Source organism: Equus quagga, chromosome 9 (assembly GCF_021613505.1).
Source record: "Equus quagga isolate Etosha38 chromosome 9, UCLA_HA_Equagga_1.0, whole genome shotgun sequence".
NCBI classification, from domain to species: domain Eukaryota; kingdom Metazoa; phylum Chordata; class Mammalia; order Perissodactyla; family Equidae; genus Equus; species Equus quagga.
This window is the reverse complement of record NC_060275.1, coordinates 112,790,437-112,809,670: the sequence shown is the minus strand read 5'-3', so window position 1 is coordinate 112,809,670 and position 19,234 is coordinate 112,790,437. Positions and strand designations below refer to the sequence as shown.

General features: G+C 48.1%; 1 protein-coding gene across 3 annotated transcripts in view; it reads right to left on the bottom strand.

Annotated features, from left to right (window-relative positions):
* The window catches only part of CMBL (carboxymethylenebutenolidase homolog), a 25,807-nt gene extending 6,924 nt beyond the window's left edge, over positions 1-18,883 (bottom strand). Inside the window, exons 1-4 of one of the 3 annotated variants that reach the window (XM_046672428.1) lie at positions 18,566-18,883; positions 7,496-7,729; positions 5,336-5,443; positions 1,268-1,410 (exon numbers count right to left, since the gene is read on the bottom strand). In XM_046672428.1, the coding sequence (XP_046528384.1) occupies positions 1,268-1,410; positions 5,336-5,443; positions 7,496-7,710 (466 nt within the window). In that variant the 5' untranslated portion in view covers positions 7,711-7,729; positions 18,566-18,883. Of the gene's footprint in view, positions 1-1,267; positions 1,411-5,335; positions 5,444-7,495; positions 7,730-16,610; positions 16,786-18,565 lie in introns of those variants that run through there. The other 2 variants (XM_046672427.1, XM_046672429.1) reach the window with 2 other exon arrangements.
* Positions 18,884-19,234: the final 351 nt, after the last annotated feature.

The window sequence follows — 19,234 nt, the reverse complement described above, 5'->3', positions numbered from 1 at the left end:
GGGGATGAGGAATTGCATCAGACATGCAGGTGGGGGATTCCCCCTAGGCTGACCCAGTGGGCAGGACAGAGCCCAAGCTCGGGGCCTACCCAGAAGAAGGACTCACAGAGGGGCCTGACTCAGATTGGTCACGGACCAGACTCAGTCAGTAGGTAGGAGACAATAATAGGTAGCTTCTTTTTTTCTACCTACCAGTAAGAATGGAATTCTTATTTCCATTGTGTTGGCAGCACAACAAATCGAGGTAACCCAGACACCCTCCCCTCACCTATACCTCCTCTCTGGGAGGCAGGGAGCCACAGGAAAGACGGCCACGCTTCCTGCCCCTCTCTGTTAAGACCGCCTTCTGTGGCAGGACGCCTGTCTGATGCCCCCATGCTTCTGAGTCCCGCCACGCTGCGCAGCCCGTGCACTGCACAACAGCGGCCAGGAGGGGGCGCGGGCGAGGCTTCCACGTAGGAGCGCCTCCGGCTATTTCACACCGAGCACCGGCGTGGGCCAGGGGGCTCAACACCGCGGAGGGCAAGGTCCTGAGTTTATCTCCTTTTGTGGCAGTAAATATTTAACGGGCTTTTTAAAATGTGAAAAGTAGGTGAAAATACCACAGTGAGGAACCATTAAGCCAAACAGTCATTAGTACAACTGTATGATTTACTACTGTGAAAGGCGGCCAAATTTCCTTTTTCTGACATTTTTATGCTCTGAATGTTTCTCTATCGTGAACTTGGTATGCCGTTTCTATACACAAACATAATGTTCTTATTTCATTGCCCGGATCCGTTTGGTTTGTTTGGGCTGAAATGTTTATGTGGCTATTTACATTTTAGAGCGAGCTTTCCTTTGCTTTCTCTCCCTCTTTGTATTCTGCGTACGTGCATGCGGCTGAGAATAATTTGTATCGTGGAAAAATATTTTCATAGATGTTCCTCATAAAAATATTGCTTGGTATTAACCATTATCACAGAGACAAATGTTGTTATTCCATTCGTCCCAGGTGAAGAAATCGAGGCCTGGGGTGAGGTGACTTTCCCAAAGGCACACTGTTGGGACCCAGGCCTCCTTGCTCCCTGTGACATCCTCTGGCAACTACAGTACACACCCGACCTCTACCTGCAGATTTTTAAAGCCGATTTCCTTGAGAGCCGCCATCTGCACAATGGGGCTTTGTGTTGCACAGGGACCCCGGGCTGAGGAAGAGGCTCCTGGTTATTGTCACTCCACCCCTCCTCCTGTTTTCCTTGTGTGAAAACGCTCAAGGCAGATTTACCGTAGATGGACACGCCCGCCCTGAACTCTGGGTATTTCACCATCAGATGATGGACACCTACTCCACCCCAGCAGAATCCCACGACGCCAATTTTCTTCGCGTGACACTGCTGTTTCAGAAACCTCAGGACAGCATCAACCTCTCTAGAACAGAAAGAAATTCAAGAAAAAATATTCAAGACACAAAGGTAGTTTGTGAGCCCCTGGGAAGGGCGCTGGGCAGCAAGTCCCATGCTGATGGTACGCGGGCTTTCTCAGCTGCGGTTTCCTGAGGCTCTAAGAGTCTTACTCTCAGAGCTTCGTCCTCACCACCTCCTGCCAGAGTGGAGTGAACCACCTCCCACATCTCCTGCCAGGGCTGCCTGCCAAGCCCAGCCTCCTCCAACCACGGGACAGGGCTGCATGGGGGCGTCCTTGCAAAACACGGATCTGACCAGCTCACTTCCCCGCTGAAAGCTGAGAGAAGCCTTCTGCAGCCTCAGGATAACGGCCAAAGGCCGCAGCAAGGCTCCTAAGACCAGATCCCAAGATCTGCCCTGGCCCAGCGCCCCAGGCTCCCTTCTCTCCTCTCCACAGGCACCAGCCGCAACTGGGCAGCTCCCCAAACTCTGTCTGACTTGGCACATTCATTCCATCTGCCTACACCCCAACTCTGAACGGCTTGTCTTCTCGTGCCCAAAGAGAACAGCAATATTTGGAAAGTCACCAGGACTATTTAAGCCATGAGGGGACCAAGAACACTGCCCCTCGTCTTGCAGATGGTTCATTTGCAAATTGGTTGTTTGGAACTCAGAAGCATTTTCAACTAGAGGCAATAGACCCAAATGGAGGCAGGGCTGCAAAGCCAGCCCAGAAAGTTCTGTTTGATCTGAAACGGGGAAAAGTGCTGTCTGTTTGCACTTTAAAAAAAGGAAAAAAAAAAAAAGGAGAAAGCAATTCTATTGGACTTCCTTTTTTCTTTTGATCATAACTTATCTTTGAACACATTTAAACATAGGTACCATACATCCTGTGTGAGAGTAGTTATTTTCCTAATGTTAGAAGAGCAGTAATTGATTCTGCAAAATAAAATGAAATAAGCAATAGTATTTGTCATTTTGTTTTTTAAATTTTTCTCAAGTGCTTTGATCTTAAGAATAACCACCTTAATTAGAGTGGACAAGAAGGAAGAGGGCATTTCTATAAAAATTCTGGAACTGACTCAAGTGAACATATCTGTGCTTTTATTGCCAAGTCTGTTCCCCCACTTTCTGGGAGCCCCAGGATTTAGCTTTAGATGAACCTCCCCTCCCCATGCCTGGCCCATGTACCTTGGGGGTTCTCCCCTCAGTTCCAGGAATGGTGTATGTGGCTTAGGCCTGGCCAATCAGAGCACAGCAATCTCCTGGCCATAGTGATTGGTGCAAGGATGGACTTGTGGCCCAGTCATAACCATCAGGACAAAAAGAATTTTGCTGGGTTGCTAGGAAAGGAGCCAATGGGAGGCTGGAGCTACTGCAGCCATCTTGTCACCCAGAGGCAAAAGCTACCTGAGATCGGAGCCAGCATACAGAAAATGGAGCTGAGAGACGTTGGGAGGACGAGTCCTGGGGATCTCTTCTGAGTTACGGACCAAGCCCTGCTTGAAGCCAGAAACTACCTCTTTTCAGTTCCATAAAGCAATAAATCCCATGACTGCTTAAGCATTGAAGATGGGTTTTCTATCACTTGCAAACAAAAGACACTTGACGAGATACAAGGACTTGGGCTTTTTTCAAAGTTAGTGTTTCTGGTGTATGTCTCATTTTGCCTGAAAACACGCGGCTCTCCTTTCCCCCGTGGAAGAGCACCATGGGCTGCTCTAAGGCCTGCCACAAACCATCACTCTGATTTGTGCTCAAAGATGCAAGGCAAACCCACATAGCTCTCCTTAGAATGCAGGAAAATGTCCTTGAGGTCCTCCCCCACCCCACCCCCACACACAAAGCTGAATTTCGTATTCTTAGCATCACAGTCTCTCTGGTTCTCTTGTGTTTCTACTTCGAATTTCCGCTGAACGTCTTGCTCTGTTTTCTTTTCTTGGGGTCACAGGTTGAGTCCCTGGGAGGGAGCCTTGGAAGCGGGTAAGTGTGCGGGATGTTTACTCCCTAGCAATCTTGGGATCAGCACTGTGGGAGGGAAGGGAGGGGGGCAGGACTGGGCAGAGGAAGAGCTTGGGCTGTGGTGCAGTTCCCCAACCAGCTCCACCAGGTTGCTCTGGAGCTGGGGCGGCCCTTCAGGGTCCCCCGACTCGGAGTGAGGGAGTCATGCCTTCCTACCCTGCAGTGGACTCCCCAGGACGGGGCGGACTTAGGGCAAGGTGGCTGGCGTCCTGGAGGCAAGCCCACAGAGAGCCATGGCCCTGGTCTCCTGCCCGCAAGACCCTAGGTTCATACTCCCAAATACCGTCCCGGGTACTCAACCAAGCTGGGGGCTCCCAGGGCAGGCGGCAGCCCCTCCCTCTCTGACAGCCAGCTCGGAGCCCCCAGGGAGACCTAGCCTTGGCCAAGAAGCACTGCTGCCACGTACAGGCCGCCGGAGAGAGGGTGCCCAGAACACAGGAGGGTCTGGCCCCAGGGAGCTGGGGAGCCAGGCAGAGACCCTGGCAAGGCCCTCCGGGCTGTAGGTGGAGCTCTACCTGGGGCCACCAGGCCAGGAGACAGAGGGATCCCAGCCCCGGAGCCAGCTCTGGAGGGCGGGGCAGCTGCAGGACTCTGGCAGGAGAAGAAAGAAATGGGGAGGAGGCCCACTCGAGTGGTTAAGTTCATGCACTCCACTTAAGCGGTGTTTCCGGGTTCAGATCCTGGGCGCAGACATACACCCCGCTCATCAAGCCATGCTGTGGTGGCATACCACATAGAAGAACCAGAATGACTCACAGCTACGACATACAACTATGTACTGGGGCTTTGGGGAGAAAAAAAAAAAGAAAGAGGAAGATTGGCAACAGATGTTAGCTCAAGGCCAACCTTAAAAAACAAAAAAGAGGCGCCAGCCTGGTGGCACAGCAGTTGAATTCACACGTTCTGCTTTGGTGGCCTGGGGCTTGTGGGTTCGGATCCCAGGTGCAGACATGGCATGACTTGGCGCACCATGCTGTGGTAGCCATCCCACATATAAAGTAGAGGAAGATGGGCATGGATGTGAGCTCAGGGCCAGCCTTCCTCAGCAAAAAGAGGAGGATTGGCGGCAGATGTTAGGTCAGGGCTAATCTTCCTCAAAAAAAAAAAAAAAAAAAACAAAAGAAAGAAGTGGGGAGTTCCACCTGACAATCGGGACAGCTTATCAAACAGGAGGCTCTGGGGGTGGAGGAAGAAAGTCCCGTGATGGGAGAGGAGAGCATTAAGAAGGACAAATGGCCAAGGTGACTCGGAGCTGGTGTCGGGGGAACCCCTTTTGCCCAACATTCCTGGCCTCTTTCCCCACTCCATACTTAGTCCTCCAGACAGAAGGAAAGGGGATCCGAGCGCAGCTGAGAGCTCTGGTCCTTGCTTCTGGACCGCGCGGAGCTAATTTAATAAAAGGCTGCAAGCTTGAAGGATTCCCCCACTTTCCTCAAAGTGGGGGGGAAGGTGGTGGAGGAGGGTCAAGGTTTAGGCTGCGGGGAGGGGTGGCCCTTGGAGCCTCAGCCTAGAGCCACGGTTTCCAACCAGCGGAGCAGTAATGGGGCTTTCTTTTTCTCTGCCCTTTGTCTCAACTGGCTCTGCAGCCAGGAGGGGAAGGAAGGAGTTCGACCCCATGGACCCCAGAAGGCCCACGGTCAAGGGAACGCGCACCACCGGTGCTGCCGCAAAGTTCCCTCCGCATCGGCGCCAAGAGGAGTTTCTAGGAAGGGACGCAAATGAGCTGCTGGGGCAGCGGCGTGCTTGCTGGTTTCCAACCTTCCAGTTCAGAAACTTGCTCAATGAAAACTTATCCTTATGCTTTAGGAAGGACTCGGTTCGCGTGGCCTCCCAGTCCCACACGGAGGGAGGGCGGAGTCTGAACTCTGAGGCCGCGCCCACCCCTCCCTCGGGCCTCCCCAGAGCCCTGCGCGGCGCCGATAACTTACTTATCGATGTTCCTGGCATTTTTTGTTTTCAACCACTCCGGGAAGGTGGCCCAGTCCCAAGAGGGGTCCCACGGCTCTTGCCCTACAAAGAAGTCTGGAACGATGGTTCTGTAAAACAGGGACATTAATGGATCTTAGTTTCGGAGCTGTCACGCCTCCTCAATGAGGATATCTGCTTACCCTCTTTAGGAAACCTGCTACGTTGGCGATTCTGGCTCACAGGGAAAGAAAAGGAGTGGTCGTGAGGGCCAGCTCTGATCGTAGCAGAGGCCAGCTGGCGCCAGGCCAGGCCATCTGGGATTTCACAACCGTAGGTGAACAGCCTTTGGCAGCCTGCCTACAGCCCGGCCCCTCTGAAATGACACGCCCCACGAGATCGCTGCACAGGAGGAGGGGACCCGGTGGCCAGGGCCTGAGGCAGGGCGAGGACTCCTTCTGTCCCCAAGGAGTGGCTCCTGGCAGCCAGCTTCTCACGTTAGCCTCAGGCCAGAAGGGCACACCTGGTTAGCAAGTCCAGTCACTATGACCAAGCAGTTTTCCCAGCCTCTGCCCACGATGCCAACAGGGCACAATGTCCTGCCCAGAGGGTATAGTCTACAGCAGCTTCTAAAAGGGAGAACAAACAAGCCAGAGTCCAGGGCCATCTCGCCTGCAGTCAACCCAGGAGCCTGGGGCCAATGCTGCTCCCGCCAGGGACCCGTTTCCTAAAATACAGGGTCATCACCATGGAGGGAGGAACAGCTCCTCCTGCAGGGGTGGAAGGAAGGCTGAAATCTGGGTCAGAAGAATCTAAGTTCAAGTCCCAATACCCTCCCTGCCCCATTCTGCCCTGTAACCTTAACAGTCATTTCACCACTTTTAGCCTCCTTTTCTTGATCTGACAATTAAAGGCTGCACCCTGCAGGGCGCACCCTCAGAGGATTATTTTAAAGGCAAAATGAGTTGTGTTAAGTCGGAAAGGGCTTTGTAAATCAAAGGCGTCTTTCCTCATTCGTCACGCTCATCTCCAGCTTGAGGACCCACCAGAAGACATCGGAAGCCACTGCCCCATTCAGCCTGCTCATTGCTCCTGGGTGACTGGGGGAACTGCCACCTCAGTCTTCACACACAGATTTCCTAATCTAAAACATGGGAACAATGTCTGCCCCACCCTGGCAGGGTTGTTGGGAGAACGAGGTCAGTTATCGCGAAACGCCCTCCCTCGGCATGGGGTCTGGCCAAGCCAGAAGGCAATTGGGATTGGCTATTGCTTTTATTCCTGGGCTTTCTCCCAGAAAGTGAAGTTGCCTCATCTTCCAGAGGCAATGTGGGGTCGGGAAACAGTGAGAAATCAAGTAGAAGTCCTCTTTTCCCAGTGCACTAACTCTGCATCACGTGGCACCGGGTGGCTTCCTTTAAATCGGTTTCTCTAGGTAGGAAAACCAAGGAGGTGCACCCTTTGGTTCCCAGCTTCTCTTTTTGAGAAAACAAAGGGTGCACACACTCGAGGCTTGCTGGGTTTCACACTTTCTGAAGCCAGAGAGGAAGGAACGATGCGGCCTCTCCTCCGGGCTTTGCTGAAGCTGTTTCCAACAGTGAGAAGCAAACAAGTGACAGTGTTTGCCAGATGGGCCGCGGCCACGTGATCTGACAACGGCCTGAGCTTTGGGAGATGAGTGAGGTCTCCCGGTGCCAGTCCTGGAACAGCTAATTCAGACAAGGCCATGAGAGTTCATGTTGAGACCAGGATCACCACGGGCTCCCTGCCCGTGAAATCTGACCTGAGGCTGAGATGCTTCAAGGCTCAAGTAATGGGTCCATTTCAGAGCTGAGGAGGTCCGGCCCAGGTGTCCTGTACCTGTGTCCTGTACCTGTGTCCGGGCAGTGCCCCACGTCGGGAAATGACTCCCTCACTGTCCGCCAGGACTACAGGGCCAGGCAGTCCCCGGAGGAGCTGAAACCCAGGGAAGGGTTGGGAGCAGGTGGCTTCCACTAGACACCAGGTGAGTGGTTAAGGTGCAGGTGACATTCCCCATTTACCGGCACCCCAGTGAACTAAGGAAGTGGCTAATGTAACTTAGAATACAGTCAGAGTTTTTGGTTTTGTTTTCTCTGAAAGGAACAAAATAGATCACAGAAATTTACATGAATTTAAGCAAAGGAACAGAATTGTATACGTACGTGTAACCATTTCCTGCTACCATGTCAGCCATATATCTGGTATTGGGCAACTGCCAGCCGAATATATCTTGAATGATAATCACGGCTTTGCCCACGTCGACGGGGGATTTGGTGACATAAGCCTTGATGTGCTCCACTTGAACTTCACGCCCCATCCCTCCATACTCTAGCTTGTGGCCAATGTCGCATGGACAAGGGTGTGCTTCGTTAGCCATTGCAGATATTTAAGTCGGGCTACAGAGAGAGAAACATGCATTATATTCTGAACGGTGCAAATCCAAAGATTATAAACAGTACGTAAACTAAAATCAGGAGTACAGAAAAAAAATTAATTTTAACTATATTCATAGTGTACTCATGCAAGAAATCAATAATCGTTTCTGGTTCTGGGAACACCGCAGACCAGGGCTAATAGGAATCCACCGTGGACTAGGGCTAATAGGAACCCATTCTCTTTACAAACACCAGAAATACCAGAGTGAACATAACCAATAAATAAAAGATAACAGTAGTGGAGCTCACAGGAAAAAAGGGAACAACCCCCAGCCGGGATGGGAGAGGAAACTGAAAGCCAGGGTCAGGATGGCAGGACCAGACGCTGCGGGAGCCCAGGGATGCTGGAGCAGGCCCTAGCAGAACCAGGCTCAGGCTTCTGTGTCCAGTGAGGACTGGGGACCCCAAGAAACAGGATTTGTAACTGGGACTGCCCCACACAACATCTGAGCCCTCAAAGGTTCCTATTTAGTGGGGAAAATAAAAACAAAAACCAACAACAAAAGAAAAACTCTACCAACCAGGATTAGGAACATGGTAAGGAAGCCCAGGAAGGGAAAAAAGAAACCAAACGCCCAAGTTTACGTGGCCCTTTCCAAGTAGGAGGACCTAGGCTGAGAAATTCCCATAAAGCTGACCCTGGGCAGGGAGGCCCCAGGGCGCCTGGCAGAAGCAAATGCAAATGCACTTTATAGCAAGACTTTCACAATCCAGGCCAGAAAATACTGCTGTCGCAGAGGAGCTCATGCAAGGAAGTGCTCCACATCCACAATAATCAGGAGAAATTGACGGTGAGAGTGGGGAAGAAATGAGAAAGGGACCTAACAAGCTTGACCAAACAAACAGAAAGCAGGAAAGGAGAAGGAAAAGAAAATTAGAAATCTATCAACTATAAAGCAAGAAATAATGTGACTGAAATAAATATAAATAGATTAAATTCACTATTTGAGACCAGATTCTCAGATTGAATTTTTTAAAAGTTGAGGTTCCATCAGAGAGGGGAATCTGGGAATGCTGAACATGAAGACACAGATCTCTTCCTCAGCAATTAGAGAATACGCAGTCTTTTCAAGCAGATGTGAACAGTCACCAAAATTGCCCACATATTAACCCACAACTCAAGTCAACAAAGATTTTATATAAAATATGATATTAGTACAATGAAGAAATTATCATAAAAACTCAAATGGTTTAGAACTGAATTACAGTGATAACACTATGTAGCGAAAGTTGAAACAATACACTGATACTCAGAGAAATATTTACAGCCTAGATTGTGTCAGAGAGGAAAAAACTTTTCCTCTACCCTCTTAGGTTCAGAGATGGGGGCCTGTGAATTTAACTCACAAAAGATAGATTAACAAGAGAAAAGGCATACAGTTTTTACTAATATTTTTAATTTTAAGTACAAAAGGGCTTCACAGAAAAGAAGTTAGAACCCAAGAAATGGTTAGACTCGGGGCTTATATACCATTTTAACAAAGGGTAATAAACTGTGGAGGAGTGATTGGGAAATAGATGGGGAGAAGTGATGGAAGATGAGGGTTATTTTAATAAGGTTTGTTTATGCAGACTCATCTCAGTGAGGCTCTCCATCTCTGGTGATAAGAATTGCTCCCTTCTCCAAAGAAGATATAAGTATGGCCAATAGACAAATGAAAAGATGTTCATCATCGCTAATCATCAGGGAAATGCAAATCAAAACTACACTAAGATATCACCTTACACCCCTTAGATTGGCAAAAATATCCAAAACCAAAAGTGACAAATGTTGGAGAGGTTGTGGAGAAAAAGGAACCCTCATACACTGTTGGTGGGAATGCAAACTGGTGCAGCCACTATGGAAAACAGTATGGAGATTTCTCAAAAAGTTAAAAATAGAAATACCCTATGACCCAGCTATCCCACTACTGGGTATCATCCTAAGAACCTGAAATCAGAAATCCCAAGAGTCCCTTGCACCCCTATGTTCATCGCAGCATTATTCACAATAGCCAAGACGTGGAACCAACCTACATGCCCAGCAACTGATGATTGGATAAAGAAGATATGGTATATATACACAATGGAATACTACTCAGCCATAAAAAAGGACCAAATTGTTCCATTTGCATCAACATGGATGGACCTTGAGGGTATTATGTTAAGCGAAATAAACCAGACAGAGAAAGACGAACTCTATATGACCCCACTTATAGGTGGAAGTTAACATATAGACATGGAGAACGGATCGGTGGTTACCAGGGAAAAGGGGGGGTGGGGCGAGGGCACAAAGGGTGAAGTGGTGTACCCACAACATTACTAACAATAATGTACAACTGAAATCTCACAAGGTTGTAATCTATCATAATCTTAAAAAAAAAAAAAAAAAAGAATTGCTCCCTTCATCCTGGGCGTGGGAGGGAGGATTAATGCCCTGCTTTTACACAGAGAGGGCAGGGCAAAGTGCTCTTCTTGCATCTGCTGTTTCCTAAGTGCTGTCAGCTCAAAATAATCAATATGTCAAAGTGCCACATTTGGGGCAACATATTCTGATCCTCTTCAATGCATATATTAGACAAGAGGAAATAATTAAAATATGTTAAGCATCCAATTCGAGAAGCAAGGAGAAGAAAACAGAATAAAACCAAAAGGAGAAAAAAATGAGATAAAAATAAACAATAGAGAAAATAGAAAAACATTAAACTTTTTTAAATTAAAATTAAAAAAGGGAGCCAGCCCGGTGGCCCAGTGGTTAAGTTCACACGCTCTGCTTCGGCAGTCTAGGGTTTCGCCAGTTCAAATCCTGGGCACAGACACGGCACTGCTCATTAAGCCAAGCTGAGGCAGCATCCCACATGCCACAACTAAAAATACACAACTATGTACCAGGGGGCTTTGGGAGAAAAAGGAAAAATAAAATCTTTAAAAAAATAATTAATTAATTAATTAAATTTAAAAAGGTTTTTTTGAAGAGTTATAAGATAGGCATATCTCCAAAAAAACTGATCAATAAAAAGTAAAGGATGATAAACACACACACGACAACAACAAAACAATATGTGGAATGGATAAGGTGACATAAGTAAAGATTTTCTCTTTAAAAATCATAAAAAATTAGTATGAACAACCTTATGCTAATAAATTTGGAAACAGAACAAACGGACAAATAGGCAGAATAAAAGAGAGGAAATGCTTCCCTCTATTTCATAAGCCAAACTTCAAAAATCAATGTCAAAGAAATAAAGGTGGTGAGACAGCTCGAGACTGAAAGAAATTAGAGAAATAAAACCCAATGCCCTGTGTGAATCTTGACCAGATCCTGGTTCAAAATGAAGAACAGCCATGAGACACATTTGGGGGACAAGGGGGAACATGAATATGGATGATAATTGCTATTATGAGTTATTACTAATTGTCTCAGGTGTGACAGCAGTGGTTATGTAGGAGAATGTGCTCATTTTTAGATGTGTGCTCCCGTCCTGGGGATGAAGTATCAGCATCCGCAGTTTACCCTCAAATGGTTCATAAAACACACATGCACAGACACACATACAGATGCACAAAGCAATTATGGCAAATCGCGAACAGGGCTGAATCTAGATGACCATTGTACAAGTGTTTGCCTTCTTTCCATTTTTCAGGAACAGCCAGGAGACCAGGGTGGTTGGAACAGAAAGATCAAGGGAGAGAGAGAGCGGGGGGGTGATGTTTTTGGTTGGAATTTGCTTTTTCCTCACTATGAGATGGAAGCCATTGGAGGGTTCTGGGAAGAGGAGTGGCCTTATTTGACCTAATTTAAAAGTATCACCCAAGGGGCTGTTTTAAGAAGAGATTGTCAGGTGGACGAAAAGAAAGTCCAGATAGGTGGCTACTGCAATGATCCAGGCAAGAGATGACGTAGCTTCCACAAGGACGGTCATGGTAAGAGTGGGAGTGGTCAGGTCTGGCTGGGCTTTGAGGGTACAGCACACTGGTTTTGCTGACAGATGGCATGTGTGGCGCATTAGACAAAAAGAGGAATCAGCGCTGACGAGGTTTTTTTTGCCTGAGCAACTGGAAAAGGACAGAGTGTCTTTAAATAAGGAGGAACTGCAGGAGAGCAGGTTTAAGGCCAGGACTTCAGTTTGGGGCATGTAAGCTTGAGATGTCTGCTAGACAAGCTGAGTGGATGGCTGGAAACAAGACAGAAGTTCAGGGCAGGGGTCCAAGCTCAAGCTCTGAATTGGAAAGTGATCAGCATATGCAGTCGAAGCTTATTATTTGCAGATTCCACAGTTATGAATTGCCTACTCGCTAAATTCATTTGTAACTCCAAAATCAATACTACTGGTACTTTCACCATCATCCATGGACCTGTGCAGAGCAGCGAAAAACCTGAGTCACTGACATGCACGTTCCAGCCAAGGTCGACCAAGGCAAGGCCCTGCCCTCCTGTTTCAGCTCTCATACTGTAAACAAGTGTCCTTCTCACAGTCAGAAGAGGAAAGGGTTTCGAGAAGGGGATAGTGTGGACTTTGCAGCATTCTGCAAGGAGGCCTAAGAGATGCAGACTGAGGGGGACCACAGGGTTCAGCAAAGCGGAAGTCAGGGTGCGCTCGGTGAGAGAAGGCATGGAGGAGTGGGGTGGGGGGATGCTGCTGTGGGCTTAAGCGAATGAGGGGAGAGGTTCGGAGACTGAATACAGAAACTCTTCTAAGACTTCTGCCAGAAAGAGGAGCAAAGAGAGTGAACAAAAGATGGAAGGAAGATATGGAAACAAGTCTTTTTTCTTTCTTTCTTTCTTCTTCTTATTCTTCTTTTTGGTGAGGAAGATTGGCCCTGAGCTAACATCTGGTGCCAATCTTCCTCTATTTTATGTGGGACACTGCCACAGCATGGCTTGACGAGCAGTGTTAGGTCCGCACCCAGGATCCAAACCTTTGAACCCTGGGCTGCCGAGGCAGAGTGAACAAACTTAACCAGTACACCACCAGCCACCCCCCAAGTCCTTTTTTTTTTTTTCCTGCTTTTTCTCCCTAAGTCCCCCAAGTACATAGTTGTGTATTTTTAAAGATTTTATTTTTTTTTCCTTTTTCTCCCCAAAGCCCGCCAGTACATAGTTGTATATTCTTCGTTGTGGGTCCTTCTAGTTGTGGTATGTGGGACGCCGCCTCAGCGTGGTTTGATGAGCAGTGCCATATCCGCGCCCAGGATTCGAACCAGCGAAACACTGGGCCGCCTGCAGCGGAGCGTGTGAACTTAACGACTCGGCCACGGGGCCAGCCCCCATAGTTGTGTATTTTTAATTGTGGGTCCTTCTAGTTGTGGCATGTGGGACACCGCCTCGGCATGGCCTGACAAGCGGTGCCACGTCCACACCCAGGATCCGAACCCGCGAAACCCTGGGCCGCCGAAGCAGAGCATCGAACTTAACCACTCGGCCACAGGGCCAGCCCCTCAAGTCTTTTTTTTAATGGAAGAAATTTCAGCACATTTGTATGTGGATGAGAATGATACCGTAGAGAGGAAAACCACACCAAACCAAACTGATGGTGCCGGGGGCACCGGGGAAGCGGCCTCGGCTAGATGAGGGGATGGGATCAGCACAGTGAGAGGGGCACCTTCTGTGGAAGCACCGACCGGTCCTCCACCGTCCTCCACGGTCCTCCACGGCCCCAGGAGGGAAGGCAGAGGGTGTGGACACAAATATAGGTTGAGGGGGTGACCCCGGGGCAGGAGGTGGCGGATGCTCCCTATTTGCATCTGTTTGCTGGGAGAACTAAGCAGCAGAGTCAACAGCTCGGGGAGAGCAGGAAGGAGGTCTGAGGGCAGAGGAGAGGTGGAGAAATGAAGGAGCGGGGCGATGTGCACGTCAGCGAGGCCCCACCGCAGGGTGCAGGGTCGGAGCAGGCAGAGAGCAGGCAGAGAGAGGCAGTCGGAACAGACTGGGCTCTGGGAGGCCATGGCAGGGGCAGGAGGACGCACCAGCCAATAAAGGGATAAAAGATGTGCCGCCGAGAGATGCAGGTGAGAAAACACACCACAGAGGACCCCTACCGACCACACACAGCGACCCGTCAGGTGGTCAGAAACCAAAACAGGAAGGGCGAAACCAAATGTTAGAAGAAACAGAGGAGAATACTTTTTTCTTGACCTTGGAGTAAGGCAGAATTTCTTCCATGAGACCCAAAACATAAACCATAAAGGAAGTGCTGAACACATTTCATTTCATTAAACATGAGTTAGTCTGCTCAGACTGCCACAACAAATACCATAAACTGGGTGGCTTAAAAACAGAAATGTACTTCTCACAGTTCTGGGGGCTGGAAGTCCAAGATCAGGGGGCCAGCGTGGTCCAGTTCTGACGAGGGCTCTCCTCAACAGACATTAGGCTGTGGTTCCTGCAGGCAGCGGCCTCCTCACTGGGTCCTCACATGGCCGAGGGAGGGAGGGAGAGAGAAGGGGAGGAGAGAGAAGAGGGAGAGAGGGAGAGAACAAGCTCTCTGGGCTCTTATAAGGGCACTAATCCCAATATGGGGGCACCACCCTCATGACCTCATCTAAACCTAATTACTCCCCAAAGACCCCCCCTACCTAATACCATTAGAGCTTCAACACACGAACGGGGGGGGGGGGGGGGGACACAATTCAGTCCACAGCAGTAGCCAACTGTGAAAAACATTTATAAGACAACTAGGGACAAATTATCTGACTAGATATTTGCTGTTATTGAGAATTATTGTTAATGGGCAGGTGGAAATAACAGTATTGCAGTTATGTTTGATTTTTTTTAATGAGTCCTTATCTTTTAGAGCCACGTGCTGATGTCCATACAGATGACCAGTGTCTGGGATCTTCTTCACAAACGCCCAGTGAGGGGAAGGAGTGGGGGAGAGTGTCCGTGAGATTTTCCACAACAAAAGACTTTAAAATTTGTATTAAAACTTTACACCCTACAAGATAAAAATCTCCATAAACAAAGTGAGGAAACAAGATACAGACTAGAAGAAGATACTATTCTCAAAGCAGAGGACTTAGTATCTAAATAAAATATAGGAAGAATTCTTAGAAATAAACAAGAAAAAGACAAGCCCAATAGAAAAATGCTCCAAAGATATGAACGGGCACTTTACAAAAGGGAACACCTGGATGGCCCATCAACACATGAAAAGATCCTCAACTTCACTGGTATTTAAGGAAATTACACCAAGAACAACAAGAGATACCATTTTACACCTTGCAGATTTGCAACAAATCTGTTAAACCCAAGAGACGGTGCCCAGATAAGGAAATGAGAGGGAGTGTAAATTAATACAAACTCTGGAAAGCAGCCCGGTTAGGTCACTGACAGAGACACGCTTAACCCAGGAATGCCAGGACTGGGCATATTCCCTAGAGAAGCTCACATTGTGTGTGTGTGTGTGTGTGTGTGTGTGTGTGTATGCATGCACCCATGCAACGATTATGGAAGATTGCTCTTGGTGGCACAGATATAATAGCAACAACTGAAAGCAATCTAACTGACCATCAGAAGAACGGGATACACTGTGATTTATTTATTGTTGTGGGTTGAATTGTGTCCCCCCAAAAAATACATTCAAGTCCTAGTCCCCAGAACCTGTGAATGTGCCCTCATTTGGAAATAGGGTCTTCACAGAGGTCATCAAGTTAAAATGAGATCATCCTGGATGAGGGGGCTGCTAATCTAATTAATGACTGATATCCTTATAAGAAGAGGGAAATCTGGATACAGAGGCAGACACACAGGAGAGAAGGCCATGTGTAGACAGAGGCAGGCTGTAGTGAGGCATCCACAAGCCAAGGATTGCCAGCAACCACCAGGAGCTAGGAGGGAGGCAAGGAAGCGAGACCTCACAGGTTTCAGAGCGCAGCCCTGCCAACACCTCATTTCGGACTTCTGGCCTCCAGAACCATGAGAGAATAAATTTCTGTCGCCTTAAGCCACCCAATTTGTGGTAATTTGTTACGGCAGCCCTAGGAGAGAAACGCATTCATAAAAAGAATATTGTACAGCAGTTCAATGTGAATAAACTACATGTGTACTTATTAACATGATAAATCTCAAAAACATAGTACTATATAAAAGGACAATGGCTTTTTTGATGCTAAGTAAATCCTAAAACCCCCAAATAGTACATACTTTATCAATAAATATACTGTAGTAAAACTATATAGTGCGTGAGAATAAAACACCACCATTGAACAGTGGTTACTGGGCGAAGGGTGGCGACTGCTGGCTTTTTTTTTCCTGATTGGCTCTGAGCTAACATCTGTTGCCGATCTTCTTCTTTTTTTCTTCTTCTCCCCAAAGCCCCCCAGTACGTAGTTGCATATTCTAGTTGTAGGTTCTCTGGTTGTGCTCTCTGGGACGCTGCCTCAGCACGGCTTGATGAGCGGTGCCATGTCTGCGCCCAGGATCCGAACAAGCGAAACCCCGGGCGGCTAAAGCAGATCGCACGAACTTAACCGCTCGGCCAGGGGACCGGCCCAAGACTGCTGGCTTTAATTGTATTTGTTAAATTTTATTTCTTTAAAAAGTTTTGATGTGAAGTACATAAGACAAAATATTAATATCTTTTAAATCTGGATCCTATGAATATGGGTGGCTATTATAGTATTTCCTGTACTTTCCAGAATGTTCTAAATGTTCGTAACTAGAAATAAAATAACTAAACTTTAAGGAAAGAAAAATTAAGAGCTAGTCACTTGATCAAAGAAATTTTGACTCTATTTTTCATAAGCTACATTATAGAACTATTCTTCATAAAAGAAGTCAGAACAATCCAGTATCAGCAGCAGTAAATTTTACACCCCACTGCACACTACTTCTCGAGAACCCACTCCTTAGGAAGATTCTTACCTGGGCTGTCCGACGAGAATGCGGAGACCACAGGAAATCCTGGCCGTTTCAAAGCAGCCTTGAATATGAACCTTTTACTTTACTTTCAGTTGATACCTACTTTCCAAAAGGAAAGTTTACAGCCAGGAGAGCCGCCCACTGGACTGACCGGGCAAGGGTACTCCCCTGCGGAACGGGGTGGTGGCCAGGAGTGGCTGCATGTGTCTGATCACCCTTGTTTTCTGCAAGAATGCTGTCGGTTTTAGCTGGAATCCCCTTACCCCTGATGTTTCCTCAGTAATTCTCCATCCACTGTCCCCTACTTTGCTCCATGGGTATAAATTCCCACTTCTTGTTGTATTCAGAGTTGAACCCAGTCTCTCTCCTCCACTGTAAAACCCCACCGCGGTGGTCCCCACACCTATCACAAGGGTGCTGATAAGGTCTGCCTCCCTGTTCTTAAGCAAGTGTCATGAATGAGTAATTTTTTCTTTCACACCCTGCAGCCCTGTTTCTCACAGCAAGTGCCTCCACAAGATTACAAATGAAGAACCCATGAGGATCACTGATGCGTGTTCAACCTCCAAATTCCAAGGAGCTGCCTGTCCCCCCCTTCGCCTAAAGGGTAACCTCCTGGGCCATTTCTTCACTCCATATAAATTTGTGCTTCTTGACTTTTCTGAACCAGTTATAACATCTGCTTGGTTCCCTCTTAAATGAATAAAACAGAATCTTTAACACGTGCTCATTTTTATATCTGTATGGGAGTCGTGATTTTTCCTTTCGCAGAAAATTATCTTTTAACAGTGTAATTGAACAACATTCCTTTTCCCACTGGAAGTCAGAAAGGCGAGAAATGGGTGGTAAAGTATGGCCGAGCGAGCGTGGTTTTCCTACCTTCATACCCCAAGGATTTAAATAACTCGGAAGTCAGACTTCCCAATGCAATAAAGCCCTCCAACGGAAATAAAGGAAACAGATTTTGAAGAGTGAAGGGGATTGGCGTAGATGGGATTGTAACAAGCAAAGGAACCTCGGGATAAACTGCTGGAAGCTTTAGAGATTTAGAAATGGAAGGCACCTGCAAGCGGAACAAAGGCTAAAGTGAGATAATACAGAAAGGCGGTGGCTACTGGGGAAGGCTCCGTGTTTTTCCTTTACTAGTAAACACTGAATGAACCTGCATGGCAATCGATTTTCAATCTGGCAGTGGGGAAAGCAGGGCCCCACTTATCCTCAGAAGATTATGTGAATGTCAACAACTCAAAATATTTATTTCTTAGCAATCATGCTGTCTTTTCATAGGGTGCGTGGTCTAGGCAGCACGAATTAGAAAGTAGATGTGACAAGCACACATGGGCTTGTGTACATGCCACGTGGCTGCCTTGGCCTTTTCTCCGGCTGTTCCGAGGGCTGGATGGCATTTCCCCAGAATCCCGCAGGCAGGGCTCACTTCTGACCACCTTATTTTAAATGGGCTTTGAAAACAACAGGTGGCATTTTCCATCAGCGAGAAAACCTAAATGGCAGTACCCAATGTCAGCAGGGCCTGGGAGGGGTGACACCTTCGCCCCCCTTGGACCCAGATGGCTGTGGGTGTGAATTGTATAGTCTTGCTTGAATACACATACCCAGCATCCAGGAGGCCACACTCCTAGACCCAGTGCCTGCTCTCTTAATATCCATCCTTAAAAAATTCTCCTAAATGTGGATAATGACCTTGATGCAAATATGCTCAATTTTCCCCATAGTTTTATATTAGCAGCAAAAACTATACAACCAAAATGTTCAACTGTAGGAAAATAGTTACAAAGAGTTCATAAACAGTATGATTTCAACTTTGTTTCAAAAATGCATAGCTAACCAAGACCAGAAAACACACCAAAGTGGGTGGCGGGGGTTGCTTTTTCTGCAACAACAGTGTCCTGCTTGGATAAGAGTCAGGGTTTGAAAATGGACTTTGAAAGGCTCATTACCTGTGCACACGGCAAAGACCTCCTTTGCCTCGTGCAAACACACGTGCGAGTTAGAGCCGAGCAGAGCTCCCTGCGCGTTTGTGGGCCCCGTGAAGCGCACGTACCTTGTCCCGCCGCCTGAAGCTGCTGTCTGCCCGCGCCGAGAAGGAGGGCGGCCGCAGAGGGCAGCGCCGCGGCCCGGCCGAGCCCTGGGCCACGGTCGGGGGCCTGCCGAGGGGGAGGTGCCTCCTTCCCGGACAGACGGAAGTGGACGCCGTGAGGGAGGGCGGCGGGATCCCCGCGGGCCAGTGGCTGTCCCGGATTCCCAGACTCCCGGGAAGGCAGGAGCCCAAGGGGTGGGGGTGGGGGGCAGGGAGAGGGAAGAGGAGAAGGGGGGAGAGCGCGGGGGAACTAGGAAGGAGGCGAGAAGGGAGGAGGGAGGGGGAGGAGAGGAGGGGGGGAGGAGCGGGGAGGGAGGGGGAGGGAGGATTGCAGAAGGACAGCTGGCCTGTGAAATTTACCTAGCTGCCTGGGTGCTTGGACCTTTAACTTCTTTGTTGTAAGTCAAAATTAGGCTGTTTTTAAAAATAAATTATTACCTATTCATACTGCCCTCCTCTTCCCCCCCACTCCATATTTTGTCTGGTCTTCTGACTAAAGTGGTGATCACCAATTCAACTGGCTACAGAA